Source organism: Malus sylvestris, chromosome 16 (genome assembly GCF_916048215.2).
Source record: "Malus sylvestris chromosome 16, drMalSylv7.2, whole genome shotgun sequence".
Taxonomy (NCBI): domain Eukaryota; kingdom Viridiplantae; phylum Streptophyta; class Magnoliopsida; order Rosales; family Rosaceae; genus Malus; species Malus sylvestris.
The window spans coordinates 30684368-30704101 of NC_062275.1; the positions used below are offsets into that span (position 1 = coordinate 30684368).

Here is a 19734-nt window from a genome sequence, read left to right on the forward strand (position 1 = left end):
GAATCACAACTGAACATGTCTTGCTGACATTGAAACATTCCTAAACTCAGACTTAGCAGCTTCTTTGAATGGAAATATACCTTCATCATGTATAACATGTCTAAACACAACCATCTTCCTAATTACTTTATCATAACACACTACTCCTTTATAACCCATTGAAAAGCCAATAAACACATAATGAGTTGATCTTGGTTGTAACTTATTACTATTATATAGTCTTAAGTAAAGGTTAGACTACAGTACCAAAAATTTCGAACTGCTTTACCTCTGGAGCACGACCAAACAAGCATTGATTTGGTGATTTCATACTTAACACCTTGGATGACATTCTATTTATCAACATTACAGCATAAGAACATGCATGATACCAAAACTTAGGAGACAAGTTTGCTTCTGGCATCAGTGTGGATGCAGTCTCAACCACATGCCTATGTTTCCTTTCTACAAGCCCATTCTGCTGTGGAGTGTAAGGGCATGAAACCATGTGAATTATTCCTTTTGTTACCAGAAAATCAACAAATAATTTACTCATATACTCTCGTCCACCATCATATTGTAAACACTTATTGAAACAAAGGCTTGGAATTTGACAAAAATCGAAAAGGTTTTTGACTTATTAATCATGGGAAATATTTACATGAATCTGGAGTATTCATCTACAAAATTTATGTAATATCTATATCCTTGAATAGATGGACTTGGAGAATGACCCCATACATCAATGTGTACTTTTTCAAACATATAGCTAGCCTTACTTTGCTTTATAGGAAACGACTGCTTACTCATTTTACCCTCAATACAAGAAGAACATATAGAAGGATTACTATCTGTACTAACTGATAAATTTGAAGCTTTCAACGTAGCCTGCAAAACCTCTTTGAAGGATGCCCAAATCTCTAATGCCAAATGGATACACCAACTTTCTTACCAATGAATGTTGCACAATTGTCCAATTTTGTAGCAAAGGAATTTGAGACTGGTATTTGAAATAGATCATAACCATCACTCTTTCCTTGATATAGAATCATCCTTGTGGCCTTGTCCTGTATAAAAAATACATCATCACATATGAACCAACAACCATTATCTTTGCAAAGTTTTTTAACAGATAATAGATTGAAAGTTATCATAGGTACATGTAAAACATTATGCAGGACTAAAGAATGATGTGATGAAGTTTTAATCGCTGAAGAACCAATATATTTCATTGGCAAACCTTCACCATTGCTAACAATGATCTTCTCATCTCCAGTGTAGGGTGTAGCTTGTTGCAGATTGTGTGTATTTGCAGTCATATGGTGTGTTGCACCAGTATCCATAATTCATGTTTCAACAACATTGAATCTAATTTCATTAACAACAGATGTATCTTGTTGTCCCATATTGGTGTGTGCAGATAATGCAATAAGAGATGGTGCTGGTGGAGTACCTTGGTATGAAAAATTATTTTTGTGGTAGCATTCAAGAGCAATGTGGCCTTTCTTGCCACAAATTTAGCAAAACACAATACCAGATGACTTTCCTATATTGTTATCAGCCTTGTAGTTAAACTTGGTGCTGTGCGGCCTCTTCTTGAAAAAATTTGACACTTTAGTGAAGTAGCATTCTTTTAGTTTGTGTTGCCATTCCAAGAATCTCCCTTTGTAGAGTTGTTACCGCTACAAGAATTCCCTTTTCCATTTGTAGAAAAATTGCCATTCCCATTGCCAGAAAAATTTCCAGTGCTATTTCCAGAGAAATTACCATTGCCACTTGAACTTCCGTTCCCTGGCCTATTTGCAAAATTACCTGAGAAAGATCTTGAATTATTATTTTCCCACCATTGAACTTCATGTTGTTTCCAGAAAAATTGCCTCTTTGCTGAAATGGCCTATTTCCATTACTGACATACCATGAACCACCTTGAAATCCAATTTGATTACCATCATATTCACCTTGATACCTCTGTGTGTTTGAACTTTCTCCATGTTCAAAATTCTGAAAACCTCATTGGAATCTGTTTGAACCTAATCAATCTCCTTGAACATACATAGCTGCCATAGAATTATACAAAGAATGCATTCTTGATTCAATACTAGCTTCTGCTCCAAGTATTTATGCCCTGAAATCCTTCAATGGCATAGTAGTGTCTCTTGAAAGAATCACTGTCTTGATCATCTCATATTCAGTAGGTAAACCAGACAAGACTGCAATCATGTAATCGTTATCCGAGACTTTTTCCCCGCAGACACCAACTGATCTTTGATTCCTTTCAGTTTAAGCATGAATTTATAAACAGATTCAGTACCCTTTTGTGCAGTGTGGAATTCAGTTTTCAACTGATTAATACGAACCATAGACACTAAGGCAAATCGTTCTTGCAAACAACTCCATGCTTCTTGTGAAGTTTTGCAACCAATGATATGCTCCATAGCATCATTGGACAATGTGGCAATGAGTAAACTCAACAAAGCAAGATTCCTTTTCACCCAATCCTTGTATGCAGCTGTGAGTTCTTTTGTGATTCCAGTTTCTGTATTAATCACAAATTTGGGTGGACATGGCGATTCCCCAGTAAAGAACTCAAACAAATCGTAACCTCTAAGCACGGACTGAAATTGATACTCCACTTATTAAAGTTGTCATCTTGAAGTTTCACAGTGAGCATTTCCAACAATCCTTCGATTTTCATAGACTCAGCCATGGTGATACATGAAGAAATAGACTTCTAATGAAATGAAAACAAGTAATCACGTAAGAAACTTTGCACTTGATATCAAACAAACAAACCTATCTAAATTCAAGAACTGGAATTCGGCTTTGGCCTTTGAAGATTGCAGATGTTCAACAACATATTTATCAAACTTCTCAGAGGAACGGCATTGGTCTTCTTTTCCTCAATTCTCAACACATATAACTTGGCATCGGCCTTGAGTTATGTCGAATTACACAAACTTTTCACTAACACATTAAAGCAAACATAAACTATGCACCAGTAAAACCCAGAAACTGTATAACCTGATGAAAGAGGCGATTGCAACCCAATGAACAGCAGATCACCAATCGAACTTCTAGAGAGCACAGCGGAAAAAACAGGCACCGGGAATCGTCCGGTAAGTGATACCATAATAAAAACAATGAAATGTTGCAGAAAAAGCAATGAATGCAGAAGAACAATTTTAGAGAAAAGAAGAAACTAAGAGAGAGAGCTTTCAAGATTGTATTTGATTAACTTGAATGAATTACACTCTAGCTTTTACAATGTTTTATATGAAGACTAAAGCTTGGCGCCTAAGTTAGCCAAGCTAACAGACTCAACATTGCCAACCATTTCTAACTAACAACAGCTCCAACTAACTCTTGCTGACATGGCTAACTAACTTTGCTGACTTGGCTTAACTGATGTGGCAACATTATCCAACATCTCTTTGATTGTACTAGAAACGGTTGTACTCAAGGTTTCTTTCTTCGAATAATTTATTTTTCCATAAAAAATTAAAAAAAAAGGGACGAGAACTTAATTAAATATCCACTGGTACTTATAACACACAACCAAAAGCTTTAATAATTCACTCCGGTATATGTAATAGTGAATTAACCTGGCTTCGATGAAACTGGCTTAAATCCATGATTCAGAGCAACATTCCATACAAGGTCAATTCTGTCGACATCAAGAGCCCCTACTTCGTGGTGAGTCCAACCTTCCAGGTAATGAACAACGCCTCCCGCATGGCATGCATAGACTACTCCTCTGTCCATCGTGTACTGCACGCTTGCATTTCGCTTATCACAAACCATTAAATCAATAATTTCCATGATATAACTAATCCCTATACTTTTATTAATAGTGCCATGTTTACAAGAGATAATTTAAGTAATTATGTAAGAATTAAAAGAGGTGAATTTTGTTACCTCGCAGTTGCCAAGGCCTTCAACGTCAGCAGGTAACCTCATGGCTGCAAGATCACCATAAGTGCAGTCTCTTCTGAACTTCAAGATGGGTGGAACCACGAACTCATGGAAATGAGTTCCACTTGGGGCCCAAAGTTGTTCTTTTGGTGTGATCCATTTCCCCATAATCCATGTCTGCCATAATTCATATTAAGTTTAGATTCACAAAGAAAGGCACTTTGCTTGCTTGTTTCTTGATAGCAAAACATTCCAAGTGCATAACAGTATCTCACTTAATAGACCAAAAAGTTTAGAGTTTAGGGTATAGACCAAAAAATTGTAGAAACGTAATCTGTAGGTACGATTGGTCTAAAGTTGTGCCATAAGTTTAATTACGGACAATTTGTAAACTATTCGCTGAATTACCTTGAAATTTTGGGGCTTGGTACTTTGTTACTTGGACAAGGTATTGTTGGCAATCTGCCGGCGCTTCCTTCTGAATCTTTTGAAATCTCTCCATTGATAGAGTCAGCATCTGCACCATGCGTAAATGTATATTTATCAATTTAATGAATTAACTCATCATGAAAACTGTATGTATATATATATCAATGTTTTAAAAAACTAGCCTCGGGGTGCGCCTAGGGTGCCTTTGAGGCTGGGTGCGAAGACTAACGCCTCTGTTTTGTTGGAGTAGGCAGAAGGCGCCACTGGAGCCACCTAGGCGCGCCTCAGGGGATTTTTTTTTTTTTTAATTTGTTAATTTTTTTTTTACTCCCAAACCCAAATTTTGGGTAAGGTTTTAATTGCCTCATACTTCTTCCTTGCACTATCTTCTCTCTGCCTTTTTCTGATTTTTTTTTTTATATATAATGGATGTGTGTGTGTGTCTCTGTGTGTGTGCGCGCTTATAATATGTGTGTGTTCAGGGTAATTATTGATTAATAATCTTCTTTTTTTAATATAATTGTTAGGGTAAAATTGGCTATTCCTAAACAAAACGTATGAGTCTGTAACCTTAGACTAGTGCTTGTTTTCAGTTGTAATTATTTTAGTCTAAGTTTGTCTCACGTGCTCTCGATCACAAAATGGTAAGCGTTTCAGAGACATCCACTCAAGTAAGTTTGTCATGCATAAGGATTTCATGTAGTTAGGTTTATCTTGGTTCAAATACAAATACATTTAGTTTTGGCTGCATGTTCTTGAACTTAACGAATCGACTGATTTCGTTATATGTTGTGGACTAAACTTTAGGTCTGTACTTAATGAATCAGTTCACTTTTGTTGCCGTGTTTGCATAGGATGTTAGTTAACATCTAATTAACTTGATAATTTTGCATGTTTATCAAGTTGATAATTACGAGAATTTTTTTGTTTTGTTATAATCCAATCACATGCATATCTATTTTGCATGTTTATCAAGTTGATAATTACAAGAGTCGCTGTTAGAGAAGATTCTTGCATCAATCTCAGTTGGACAATGGAGAGAAATTGCGAGAGTCGCTGTTAGAGAAGATTCACATTCTACAAACCACAATTAACACTCTCTCGTCTGATAAGAAAGCTCTTGAGGACAAAGTGGTTGAGATGAGAAGAAAAGTTCAGGAGTTGAGCATAGGTTCCGGGAAAATTGACAAGATGCTTAGCTATGGAAAAAGTTTTGGAGACAAAGGAGGTCTAGGATTCGAGTCTACAAAGACTACAAGTTCTTCTTCTGTCACTAGATTTGTCAAAGCCTCTAATATTCCTAGTTTGAAAGTAGATGACGATAAATGTTTAGGTCTTACTCCCGAAACATCTACAATTTTTGCACATGTGTCAAATCCTGTCAAGACTTCAATTAATCTTAACAAACCCAAACAATCTAGGAAGTTCATTCCTATATGTCATCTTTGTGGGATTCCTGGTCACATCTGGCCTAAGTGCAATAAGCTTAGAAAGAAAATTTCTTCTCAAGAAAAAGTTTCAAGGAACTTTGGAAAAGAAAATCTTAAGGAACAATTTGTGACTTATTTGAAAGAGATTAATCGGATTGCAAGAATTATATCTGTTCCAAGTACGGTAGTTCCAAAAGTGAGACAAGTTTGGAGAAGAAAAGAGAATCAAAGTGATGTACTTGTCAATTTATCTCCACCTTCAAGTTGTTTATCTTTCTTCTTGTTAAAAAAAATTAAAAAAAAATTAAAAAAATAAATAAATAAATGTATGAGGAAAAATGGAAAAGCATGATTTCATATGAGTTCTAGCTTTGTTCACTTGATAACATGACCCTAGCATGATATGTTTGACTCTGTTGTGGACAATAGCCTCGTGTTGATAATATATCAATGATAATGAGTTGAACATGTTTAACTTGAGTAAAACCCGCACCCATGTGAGCTTTTGTGCCTAAATATAGTGTGTGCATTTTTCATACACTTTTTTTTTTATATGTGTGATCTTATGTGTTTTGCTTCTCTAGAACTTGCTTTGAGACCTCTCAAAACTTTGTATCATATATTATTCTATTTTGGAGACGATAGTAGGCATTAGGACTTACCATCATTGCCATATATGCCAGTGCCTTACTTGTTTTTCCCTAGTTAGCCCTTTTGAGCCTATATGTAAGCCTTTTGTTCTTAAACCTACATTTTCCTTACCTAGCCTCTTATATTAAAAATTCCCTACCCTACTAAGAAGCTAGTAGAGTACGTTTTTCAAAAGAGAGAGTTCAAGGTTATTTAAAGGTTGAAGATGCAAATTTTGTGAAGAAAGCCAACTACAAATGAAGAGCAAAAGAAGAAAAGATGAAAAGAAGTCACTATGAATCACAAGTGAGCTGCCAACATTATAAGAAATCAAGTGTGTCATTGTAAATGAAAAGGAAGAATCATCAGAAATCAATTGTGCAGTTATATGTCGTTCATCCAACCACTCAATTTACTGCCAAGTTGATTGGTTAATTGTTGCATGCTTCTCTCGGTTTCATTTCCAACTACTCTATTAGTTTCTTAGACTTTGTGTTTCCTATATCCTTCATTTCTTTAACCGAGTACCCGAAGCCCCATTACACCCTTCACAAAGACCTACTTGATCCAAAGAAGTTAATTTTTGATGTGTGGAGATGAGATCAATCTGCAAGCCTATGGTAGAGCATTCGTGTAATGATCTTTTGAGCGTATACACTTACCCCCAAACACTTTGAATGAAAATTCGAGCGTATATCTTGTGAGCTTAAGGGTTAAAGTTAAGTTGGTCCTGTAAGACTTAATTACATTTGTGTAGTATCAACTTTCGACTATACTTGCAACTACACTCATACATGTTATGTTTTAGGGACAATGTTAGCTTGTGAATGAGGATTCAGAACTACATGTGTTTTTGCACTCTTTCATTCTTGTTGGAACAATTATATGCTTCTCATACAATTAAAAAAAATAAAAAAATCATATCATTTGTGTGTTGCATTTCATTATTTTTTTAAAAGCATTTGTTTAGGGGGAGCTTAACAATATGAAAGATGCATTTCTTTTCATGTTTATCTTTTCGACTATTGCACCTGTATTCTTTTCCCTCCCAATTTCGTCCCCACTTTTATTCTTCCGAAGCGGTTCTAGTTCACAGAAAGGAAATCTTTCTCCATCACATTTTGTTATGTTCCACTTATCTTCCACTGACTGCACCTAATGGTTACCTCTAAGGCCTTTGACCTTTCTAGACAAAAAGGGGGAGAAGTAGGAAGCTCATATGTAGGGGGAGAAGTAGAATTTCGAAAACCTGATTGTTTTTTGTTGCTTGCTTTTATAGATAAATGCTTTCATTTTCAGCAACGTATATCTTTTGTATGTCACATGTTTTCTTGTTTAAGTGTTTGCAGGTTATAGACTTCAATGGTATGCATGGTTATTAATTTTATTAGTTGTCTGTAATATTGTGATTGAGGGTTTTGTCTAGGAAATGCCAAAGGGGGAGATTGTTAGGGTAAAATTGGCTATTCCTAAACAAAACGTATGAATCTGTAATCTTAGACTAGTGCTTGTTTTCAGTTGTAATTATTTTAGTCTAAGTTTGTCTCACGTGCTCTCGATCACAAAATGGCAAGCGTTTCAAAGACATCCACTCAAGTAAGTTTGTCATGCATAAGGATTTCATGTAGTTAGGTTTATCTTGGTTCAAATACAAATACATTTAGTTTTGGCTGCATGTTCTTGAACTTAACGAATCGACTGATTTCGTTATATGTTATGGACTAAACTTTAGGTCTGTACTTAATGAATCAGTTCACTTTTGTTGCCGTGTTTGCATAGGATGTTAGTTAACATCTAATTAACTTGATAATTTTGCATGTTTATCAAGTTGATAATTACGAGAGTTTTTTTGTTTTGTTATAATCCAATCACATGCATATCTATTTTGCATGTTTATCAAGTTGATAATTACAAGAGTTTATAATCCAATCACATGCATATCTATTTTGCATGTTTATCAAGTTGATAATTACAAGAGTTTTTGTTTTGTTTTAATACTATCACATGCATATCTATTTTGAATGCATTATCTGATTCACGTTTGGTTTAATTGCATTGATTGGATATTATATATAGGATTGTATTTAGCCCTTTAAAATTGGCTGCATATGCATTTAGGTTTTCCCGATGGTATAAACACGAGGAGCAATGCATTAAACAGAGAGAAAAATTCATGTGCCGCATGTCTAGGGTTAAGTCAGTTTATATTTTCATCTTGATGAATCAGAGTAGGTTTTTAGTTTTGCTTTTACCACATGATATATCATTTGAAAGCAAACGTTTGTTAGTGGCCCTAAGTGCACCGAGAGTTATCTTCGTTTAAGAAAAATCAGTTTTATTGCCAAGTGTTTTTCAAAGAAAATATTAGTTTTTGTTCACTGATTTTTCATGCGCTTTAATTAGAAATCAATTATGAAAATGTGACTTGTGATTTTCATAATTGGTTGATTTCCAAAAATCATTTCATTACATACATTCAGCACGATCGCGTTAGTATCCTGCAAAGTTCGAGGCGACAGTGATTGACGGCCACGTTAGTATCGTGCCACTTCAACTAGAAGGCTGAAGAGAGATCGAGTAGCAAAGCGCGGAGACAGAACTGCCTACTAGTATGCGTGTCTAGTTGATGAGTTTTGTAAGTCTTTATGTACTCATTTCTCTTAGTGTTTGTCCTAGCTTGGGAGCCCGAGGATTTTCCCAGTGGTGGGTTTTGCCTCGTTAAATCCTACATCATGTGTGCACATTTTATTTATCGTTTTAATTGCATATGAGTATGATAGTTTGATATGTGATGTGAATGTGGATTTAATTTGAAAACAGAAAATTAAATTGAAATTTGAATTGGATTTTTAAATTGGAACCTATTCACCCCCCTCTAGGTTAAACTAGTACCATCCTAGAACCTTCAATAATATATACGTGTATGCTCACTGTATATATTAAAAAATTTAGGTCCCGTGAGGCTTCGCCTCACGTCTAGGCTGGGCTATCCCTCGGACACCTCGCCCATGCCTCACGCTTTTAATACATTGATATATATATATATACACATGTAGATTCAATCAATTTATATATGCAACTTCATTTTCAGTAAGCTGGCTAGCTTCCTCTTGAGAAGAAATTGTTCTTTACACAAGAACTACAAAACCTAACATTACCACGCAATCATCGTCGTCTTCATAAATAAACATGGAGAACTTCCTTGACATCCTTTGGAATCTCGTTGAGAATAACAGCAGCAGTTAATGTGTTGCCATGGACCACTCGAACTCTAAGGTCTGGATGCTTGTTCACTAAGAGTGTTCCATTCCCATTCAGTCCTTCGTTCTGCATGCCCACCACATTGATTAGGAAATCAACAAATAAATATTGATAAATATATTCACGCACACATTGCATGGAGTTGTTACTATAGTCTTTGAGTAAATATACAACACAATCCCAAATTAAATTTGATGGCACAACAAATATGATTAAACCCCAAATTTTGATTGTTACCAAAACAAAAAATGGGAAATTTTAGTTTAATACAGTTAGATAATTAACTTTGGCCCTGGACAATCCTCCACTCATGTCTCTTCCCCACAATTGTGGGAGGATGTTACCTTTCCATCTAGACTTCTTCATATGAATGAACTTAGGTTTGAGTATTATAATAAAACAATTAAATAAGTTAACCACAACAATAAGCATGTTTTTTCACATTTTATGCCTATTTTATATAATTTTAAGGGGGTACATGTTTTTATATACTTTATAACATCATAAATAATATTTATTATGCAGCTATTCATCTTCTAGGTCAATATGTAATATCTCAATAGTTAACCACATTTCTATATAAATTATACTTAGATTTATCCTCCTAATCTCTATATTGTCTCTCTTTTCTCTATACTTTAATTCCAACACATTATTGGCACAATCTTTTTCAAAACTTTATTTTTTTTATCTTTTGAACTAGAGTCACCAGCATGGTACAGAGCTTTCTTGTGCTCACCCGATCAGACTTCATGATGCTCGAAATAATCTCATCTAATTTGCTTGTGCATCAAATTTTAAATTACTCTTAGTTTTGAAATTATACGTCCTTTCGGTAAAGCTAAAAATTCGTATATCAAAATAGAAAAGTTTTCTCATAATTAAAGTTTATGGAGATTCGATCCACCATCCAATTTCTTTCTTTGTCTCAGTCTTCTATCAGTTTTTTTTTTTTTTTTTTTTTTTTTTTATTGCCAAGAATAACGACAATATCTTCAAGGCTATATTGTTTTTCGTTTATACATAAACGATTTAGCTTTATTAGGATTAGGATTTCTATTGATTATTGTTGACTTGTATTGGGATTCCTATGATTGAGCGATTCCTATTATCTTGGGTTTCCTAGTTTGGGATGTATTTTTTGTAATCAATTGTATTGATTCTTTCCTTATTATGTTAGGATTGTATATGATTGTATATCACTAGTAGGAAAAACTATTTGCATGACAAAGCAAAATCCGTCACGCAAGGACATTTTGTGCAATAAAAAAAAATATTTTCGTCGATCAAGGGTGGTGCACTTTGCACGATGCAGAACTTTGCCGCGCAAAAAACTTTGCACAACAAAAAAAAGATGTTCGTTGCGCAAAGTCAGTAAGAAATCTGCGAGTAATTTTTTTATGGCGCGAAAATAAATACGCGACAAAGATTTTCCTGCAGAACCTTTAGGCGACGAAGACTTTGTCGCGCAAAGCTCTTTCAATTTTTTTGGGTCAGAGCATTCAACACATGGGAATCAGAGGAACACTTGTGCGACAAAGGCTTTGTAGCACAAGTTACAGTCAGTTTTGAGTCAAAGCATTTAGTGCATGTGAATCAGAGGAATCTACATTGTATTTAGTGCAGATGTTTGCATGACAAAGCCTTTGTAGCGCAAAGGCCCTAACCTTCCTATAAATATGCAATTATGCTCTCCTTATTCTTCATAATTATGTTCGTGCTGGGATGGAGGATAAAAACCAGGATCAGAGCATGTCCTCCAACCCGTATGATATGAGGCAACATGTGGAGTTTGCGCATGCGATTGGTGTAGCCATGCGGAATAATTGTCTTGTTGCTAAGTGGTGTTCTTGGAAATATGTGCTCGAGAATGTGAAGAAGGTGGTGATGGATCAATTATTAGTAAGTATACTGTTGTTGGATCAATAATTAATTTTGTGAATTTTTTGTTATATGTTGGAATTAATTATTTACATATATGTGTAACAGTGTAACTATACTCTTGATGATATGAGCGAAGAGTTGATGAAGTTGATGGAGGAGGCGTTGAAGGGAGGTTACAAGTGGTGGTGTTATGGCATGGAGCGGAATGGAGAACCATCGAAACAGTAGTTTTAAATTTATGTATTTTAGGACAATATTTGAATTTAAGGTTTTTATAGGTTATGTATTTGGACTTAATTAGGCTTTAATTCTTGTTTGGTTTTTTAAATAATTGAATAGATTAATTCAAATTATTTAAGGTTTTAATTATTTTTAGAATAAATATTATAACTGAATATTTGTTTGTAATCATATAGTTTATGTAAACATAGATATCTATGTTTACGTAAACTTCATAATTGCAATCAATCATGTTCCTTGCTAAAAAGTTTGCGCAATGAACATGTCGAATCTAAACGTTTTGTGCGACGAAAATCTGTTACTGTTGTGCAAAACCTTGCGCGACAAAGGTTTCATCGCGCAAAGGGTGTTCAATTTTAGGTCAAAGTATTTAGTGCATCTGAATCAGAGGAATCACCATATTTAGTGCAGAAGTTTGCGCAACAAAGGGTTCGTCATGTAAAGTCTTGAACCTTCCTATAAATATGCACTTATGTTCTCCTTGTTCCTCACAATTCGTTTCGTAAATGGTTAACAATTCTGCATATTATAACCAATTGGTTCTTTGATTAATTGTATGATGGCCGACAGTGGTGTGAGTTCATCAAAGACAACAGATGGCAAAGGTTCCGGAAAAGGTTTGCGTTGTAAATTTTTCATTTTGTATAAAGTTTTTATTTAGCTTCAATATTATGAAAATATATTTTGTTGACAGACAAGAAGAAAACAACACGGTACAGGTTCGACACACTTATGGTTGCAACCGTTACTGAATCATTGCTGGCGAAATAATAGGGGTTGTGTAGTAAAAAAAGCGAGCTAGCTTTTGGTCCAACATTGGAGCATTGGTGCGTACCAAATGTGATGCGGATTGGGAGTCGTGGAGAGCTATCCCCGATGAGCTGAAGATGCACATGATTGATGAGTTAGCTGTATGTGTTAATTTTATTAGTTAAATAATAATAATGTTTGTTAAATATAATATAAAAGTGAGATTTTAATTTTTGCATGACAACCCAATTGGGACATTGACAAAAGTAACCCAAATCTGATAGAGGCTATCGGCAACATGTTCAAGTCTCGTTTCCAAGAGTGGACATTTGGTAATCAATTAGTAGCAGAACTTCAATGAGAACCAGAACTATCAGCGGAGGAATAGAATAGTGTTTTTTATTTTTATTTTATTTCTTATTTAATAATTAGATCTGAATTTTAAGTTTTTTTAGTATGAACGGTTTAATTAAATATGTACTTAATGTTTATTATGAATAAAATTAATGCATTTTAATAAATATGTATATTAATTAATTATGCACAAATGGTATAATGAAATAAGTTCTTGATTTATTAAGTATTTATGTGGTTTGAAAAAAATTGAAGAGTGAATGAAAACATTTGGAATGTGAATGAACAAATTTAATTTTTTTTTTAAAAAAAAAAGAATGTTTTTTTAAAAAGGTAACGAGCGCGCAATGTGTTATAGCAACGTGGCAAAACGTAATTGGATGGCACCAAAAATTCAAGGCACCATGTTTTGCACGATAGTGCTTTCGTCATGCAAAGTCTTTCACTTTACTGAACTTAACTAGAATGCAGGAAGGTAGAAGCTGAAAAACAATTGTAGCAGCTGCCTTCTCCTGCTGGAATTTCCAGCTGTCGGGATTGTTGTTAGTCTCAGAGGTATATTTTTTCTTAACTAACTTTTTTAATTTCCATTCATTTAAATTGTGTTATAGGTAGTTTATAAGTGTTGTGAGTTTATGTATTTGTATGCAAACATTTTTGTATAGATGTACAAAAAATGGTTTGCAATGTTCATATGAGCTTAGTTTCTCATTTGAGAATTAGTTGGATTTCATTAATGGATGTGAAAGCATGACTGGAGTCCAATTTCTTGTTCAATTGTCCCAAAATTTTAGACAGCTTGAAAATGCACAATTACATGTTGTATTTTGCAGTTCATGCATTAGAGTTTGAACATGGGAAATGTGGAAGCATCTATTTGCGTTCTTCGGGTGGATCGTAGTTTTTTGTATCTGCGTCGTGCACTTGAAGAACTACAGGGAGATGCTGCCAAAATTTTCCCACGATCGAACTCTAATGTGTTGGAACCATAAATTACAGCACGTAACTGTGCATTCTCGAATGAGATAGGACCCATACCGGAGGCATAAGGTAGCATGTCATAATGTAATTTTTTTTTTTGTAGGTGAAATGAACAAACAGTTGATCCATAATCCTAACAGATATGCTGATGATTATTTGAATGGAATAAATCAGTTCATTGATTTTGTAATTGCAAGCAACCAGGGTTCAACCCAAATTCGATGTCTTTGTAGAAAGTGTAACAACTCAATGATTGAATATTTTGAAATTGTTCGATACCATTTAGTCAGAAAGGGGATGATGGAGATGTACACTACGTGGAATCATCATTGAGAACAAATACAGCATGCTTCATACTAACACATTACCAGAGCAGTGGAGATAGTTTAATCTGTTATGGACCCAAATGAACAAATTATGGACATTATCAATGATACTTTTCTAAACGCTAGTTCGAATACGAATGAGGAAGTAGAAGATGACGTCCCTCCCACCATGGATAGTGAAGCATTTGAAAAATATGAAAAACTGTTAGAAAATGCCAAGAAAGAATTATACCCCGGTTACGAAGGATTTTCAGTGCTCACGACCATTGTTGAGTTGATGCTTGGTAAAATAAAGTTTCGTATGTCGAACTAGTATTCTGATTAGTTTTTGGGGGTTTTCAAGAGGATGCTTCCAAAGGACAATTGTCTGCCTACAGATCATAAAAGTACAAAGAAGGTGCTGAGTGGTCTTGGATTGGGATATGAAAAAATTCATGTGTGTAAAAATAATTGCATTTTATTCTACAAAGAGAATAAAGCGTTGGATAAATGTTTTGTATGTAATGAGTTGCAATTAAAAATGACTTCTCAGAATAGAAAAACGAAGATTCCATAAAAAGTAATGCGTTATCTCCCATTAAAGCCTAGGTTGCAATAATTGTATATGTCGACGCACACTGCAAGCGACATGAGGTGGCATAAGGACATATGAGTGGATGATTATGTTATGAGACATCCTGCAGATGGAGAGGCCTCGATTTTGCATGTGAGCCCAGGAACGTTAAATTGGAACTTCTGACAGACGAGTTTAACCCATTCGGGGTTGTAAACCAAAATCACAGCACTTGACCAATTTTCGCAATTCTATATAATTTGCCATCTTGAAAGTGCATGAAAAAGGAATATATGATGATGACATTATTGATAATAGTCGATATACTAAAAGAATTATGGGAAAATGGTGTTCCCACATACGATAAATATACTGGGAAGATGTTCACTTTGAGAGTACCAGTGATGTAGTCTATAAACAATTTTTCTGCATACACTAGTGGTTATTATGCATGCCCAATTTGCAAAGAAAACATAACGTCTAGCTGGCACACAGAAAAGGTTGGTTACCTAGGGCATCGTATATGGTTGCCATGGGACCACAAGTGGGGTCAGAACGAGACAACCTTCTTCAACGGCACAGAGCTTTTGCCAAGACCCAGAGAATGGTCCTGATATGATATTTTGGCCTAGGTGAATTGTTTGGATTTTGCTTTGTTGGGCAAATCTGTAAATAGGACAAGACTATACACAATAAAAGCTTAGATCAATTTGGAAAAAATGGGCATTAGACTAGGTTTATGGATGACGAGGGACGACGACATAGCTAGAAAGAAGCTTGCATTGTTTTCGGTAAAATCGGATAAGAGGAAAGAGTTTTTGGAGTTTCTGTCTTCTGTACAGTTTCCGGATAGGTATACTTCAAACATTGGCAGTTACACAAACGTGATTGTCATGTGATACTTCAACGCCTTATCCCAGTGGGAATTCAACACCTCTTGGTCGAAGATGTGGTGAAGCCAATTATGTTGTTGGCGAGATATTTTTCTCAATTAATAGCAAGATCCTTGCGAAAGTCCGATGTTATACAGTTGTGTGACGATATTATTAAAGTGCTATGCAACTTTGAACAAATATTTCCTCCAGCTTTCTTCACAAGCATGATCCACGTCATGATTCACTTGTCGGATAAGGCACTTCTAGCTGAGCCCGTCAACTATCGATGGATGTATCCGATGGAAAGGTATTTAATCGCCATAATTCCTTTCGTTCATAATGTATGTACGATTTGACAAATTTTACACATTATTTTGTTTATTAATGCAGACTACTGGATGAATTAAAAAAGAGTGTATAGAACAGGGTAAAGCCCCAAGAATCAATCATGGAGGCATGGGTCGCATTTGAGTCACTAACATTTTGTGCAATGTACCTACAAGACGTTGAGGTAGCTCTTTGGCAAACCAATCAGAGGGAAGTCGTTTAACAAAATGGACATGGAGGTAGCACACTGGTTTGTACTTAACAATTGTGATGAGACAAATACCTACCTAGATGAGCATGAAGAGTTAATGAAGCGGGAACATCCTGCACATTTATATGCCAAGAAGCACCGTGAATTGTTTCATCATTGGTTTCGTGAAAATGTAAGTTGTTCGTGTTTTGGGTTATTTGCATAATTTTAAATGGTAAACTAACATGTCCACTTTTTATCATTAATTTAGGTGAAGAAATTGAAGGACATGAATTCACCTGTTTACACTAAAGAATTGTTCAACTTGGCTATTGGGCCCCTAAACGCTGAATTGTATTCCAGTTGTCATGTAAATGGCATCAAGTTTTTGGCAACATATCGCGATGACAAGCTGTATACACAAAATACTGGGGTACATGTCTCGGGTGTGGTCGACATTGTAGACATTGATTTTTATAGAAAATTGCCAGGTGTTTTGTAATTGTTTTACAATGACCGCTGCCAAGTTATCCTGTTTAAGTGTCGTTGGTTAGATACAAACCCACATAGGGTTGAAGGTGTGAACCGAGATGATAGTTTGCTATCGGTCAACTTTAACAAATGTTGGTATACCGATGACCCTTACATTTTGGCAACGATGGCCAAACAAATTTTCTATATAGATGACCCTAAGGGCATGAGGGGATCGAAAGTAGTTCAGAAGATTGAGCACAAAGGGATGTATGATATTCTAAATCGAGATCCTGTTGTCGATGACAATTGGGGTGACGTTGCTGACCAACAACTTCAGACTTCAATGGAACATGGTGCAGATACACTGAGAGATATGACTATTGTACAAGAACCGTATTAGGTAGCCGAAGGTCCTGAAATCGAAATATTGATTGACTCCCTTATGATTGACCTCGGGAATCTACCGCGATACAATGCACCCGAGCGCACAATCGATGATGTTGGTATGCCTACAGACAGAGAGAATTAGGAGTCTGAATCTAACGAAAGTGATATTATTTATTCTAGTTCCAACGAGTATTAATGAAAACTTGTGATGTAAATGTAATGATATGTATTGAATGATATTTATTTTGTATACAAACAAAAGTTTCCCTTAACAAAAAAAAAATTATTTATTCATTTAACCAAAAATATAAATTAAATGTACAAATATGCAAGACAATGTTTTGGAAATGTTTGACGCGCAAATATTTAAATTTTTTTTATTTAAAAACTGATTGCGTGACGAAAATTAGAACAATGTCGTCGCGTAAACATGTAAAAATTTGATTATTTTTGCCAAAATTGGGCGCGTTTGGAGTTCGGCACCTTAACTTATCTCTGTCTCTCTCTCATTCTCTGCATGCAAACCTCAAACTTAACTCTCCTTTCTCTCTCTTGATTCTCTCCAGCTCTCATCACTCTTCTCTCATCACTCACAATCTCAGTCTCTCCCTCTCTCACCTCTCTCGCCTCTCTCTGTTTCTCTAATCACAAAGAAAAAAAATCAGTTTTTGTAACATGCTTGAAGGAAGAAACTCAAACTAACGCTACAACCCTGTAAGACTTGAGCCTATTATTTGTTTGGACAGTTATTAATCTGTGATATTCTTGCTTTCTAAAGTTGTTGCATGATCTCATTATTTCTTTGCTTGGTTGCTACTTAGAATGCTTTTTCATCATTTTAGTTCCAAATACAAGAACTCATGCCCATTTTATTCAAAGCAAAAAAATTGATTGCATAACAAATAACAAGATGAAGTTGTTTAGTTACCACCAGAGCTGAAAAGTCATATCCCTTGCATATGTATTGTAGGTTTAACCCCTTTGAGCCTTATTTAGCCTATTTTCTTTGTTAGCTTGCATTACTCCTACCTAACCTAGTATAGAAATATCCATACCCTTGTTCTTAAATAATAGTGAAGCATGAACTATTGGGAATTCCTTTTCATCTACGATTTGCAAAAAAAGAAGTGTGGGGGAAGGATTTGTTCTTTTGAATCCAGAGCAGTGTAGTGCTTACATTTTATGTTTGGGAAAAAAAAAAAGAAAACAAAAAAGAAAAACGTTGAAAAAAGTTGAGAAAAAGAAAAACAAAAGAGTTTGAAAAGAAGTGAGAATGAGTTCATAAGTGTTGATTGTTGAAGAAGGGTCCAGAAATGTGAATTTGACCCTAAAGTTGCATGAATCTTCCCTTTGTGTTTAAAGTTGGGTGCTGCAATCAAAAGTTGAATTCTAAGTGTTGATTTCATTAGTTTGCTTACTATCACTTTAAGAACCCTTGTTTATCCTCAACCTTTCTTTGTTAGCCAATACCTTAGCCCCATTACAACTCTTAGACTTTTATCTTGATTGTTATGTTATTCAATATGTGGAGTTTGAAATTAGTATGAGCATATGGAATCCCTGGTTCTCACTTCTAAGTAATGGCATTCCATTCATGAGATTAAATACATGTTTGTATTAATAATTCTAGAAAGTGCCTTCTTTGTTATAACATATGTGAGTGCTAGTCTACATGTTTACGTCAATCTTCTCACATATACTTAGTATAGAAAGTGTAATTAGAAAATCTGTGTGAAAAGAGAGAGTATATCCGGTGAGGAATTGAGTGAATTCTCTAATTGAGTGAATTTTCTAAGGCATGTTACTACATTCAAATGTCGTTTTAATTGATTAACTGCGAGCTAGTGAGCGGTTATTGCAATTGAGTATAAGCTCAAGAGTAAGGATGGCTAAAATCTATGTGAGTAGTGATTTTTAACATGTCATGTTTCACTGGAAATCCCTGAGGCAATTTTTGGAAGGTTTAGGTTTTGTTTTGTTTTCTTTGTTTTGCTCGGGGACTAGCAAAAGCTAAGTGTGGGGGAATTTGATAGGAGCATATTTATGCGACTTTGTTATCTTATTTCTTTGCATTTTCTTAGTTAATTTCCATTTATTTTGGTAATTTAAGTTATTTTCATATTATTGTAGGTCCAATTGGTAAAGATAACAATAAATGGCTAATCGGAGCAATTTGGAGCAGTTTTGGACTTGGAATGGATAGCGTGCTTGGAGAACAAGTGGGCTGGACGTTTTTGATGATTAGAAGGTGTTTAACATGTGTAAGACATGTGCCAAGATATGGAGCAATTAGAATTGAAGCTTGGAAAACAAGGAAAAACATTATCTTATCCAACCTTATCCAAACTTACCTTATCTTATGCATATCTTATCTTATCTTATTTAATCTTATCCAACATTATCCTTGATTATCTAATATTATCTCTTCCTATTTCCAATTGTAAAAGGAATCCTTATCATATTTTAAATGTTTCCCATCTGATTTTAGGAGTCCTAAACCAATCCAAACAACTCAATCCCTTTCTTCCTTGGTTTCAACCGAACCCTAACCTATATAAACATAATTGTGCCGCAACATTTAGGGGGGTTGTATCGCAGGATTTAGGAGCATTCAAGGGAGAACACAAGTGTGCTGCAATCTGCAATTGGAGAAGGAGAGCTTGTGCCATGCAAAGATAAACCCAAGACTTGTGCCGCAATATTGCAATCAAGCCATTGGAGATTTTCAGAGTTCTTTCTATCCTTATTTAGT

The 19734-nt window shown here is 35.1% G+C and overlaps 1 protein-coding gene across 1 annotated transcript; it reads right to left on the reverse strand.

Moving 5' to 3' along the window:
- Positions 1-588: 588 nt before the first annotated feature.
- Positions 589-4408, reverse strand: LOC126607173 (very-long-chain aldehyde decarbonylase GL1-3-like). The gene is made up of 4 exons (XM_050274666.1): positions 4292-4408; positions 3895-4068; positions 3582-3747; positions 589-1046 (listed from the first exon to the last, which is right to left on the reverse strand). The coding sequence occupies exons 1-4, from the start codon at positions 4406-4408 to the stop codon at positions 1006-1008; spliced, it is 498 nt and encodes a 165-aa protein (XP_050130623.1). The 3' UTR covers positions 589-1005.
- Between the last annotated feature and the right edge of the window lie 15326 nt (positions 4409-19734).

Excerpts from the sequence above, each read along its gene's own strand:
- LOC126607173 (XM_050274666.1), bottom strand. The coding sequence starts at position 4,408 with ATGCTGACTCTATCAATGGAGAGATTTCAAAAGATTCAGAAGGAAGCG. Across the intron at positions 4,069-4,291 it reads CAAAATTTCAAGGTAATTCA|ACATGGATTATGGGGAAATG; the intron begins GCGAATAGTTTA and ends GAATTATGGCAG. Across the intron at positions 1,047-3,581 it reads GCCAGTTTCATCGAAGCCAG|GACAAGGCCACAAGGATGAT; the intron begins GTTAATTCACTA and ends TTTTTTATACAG.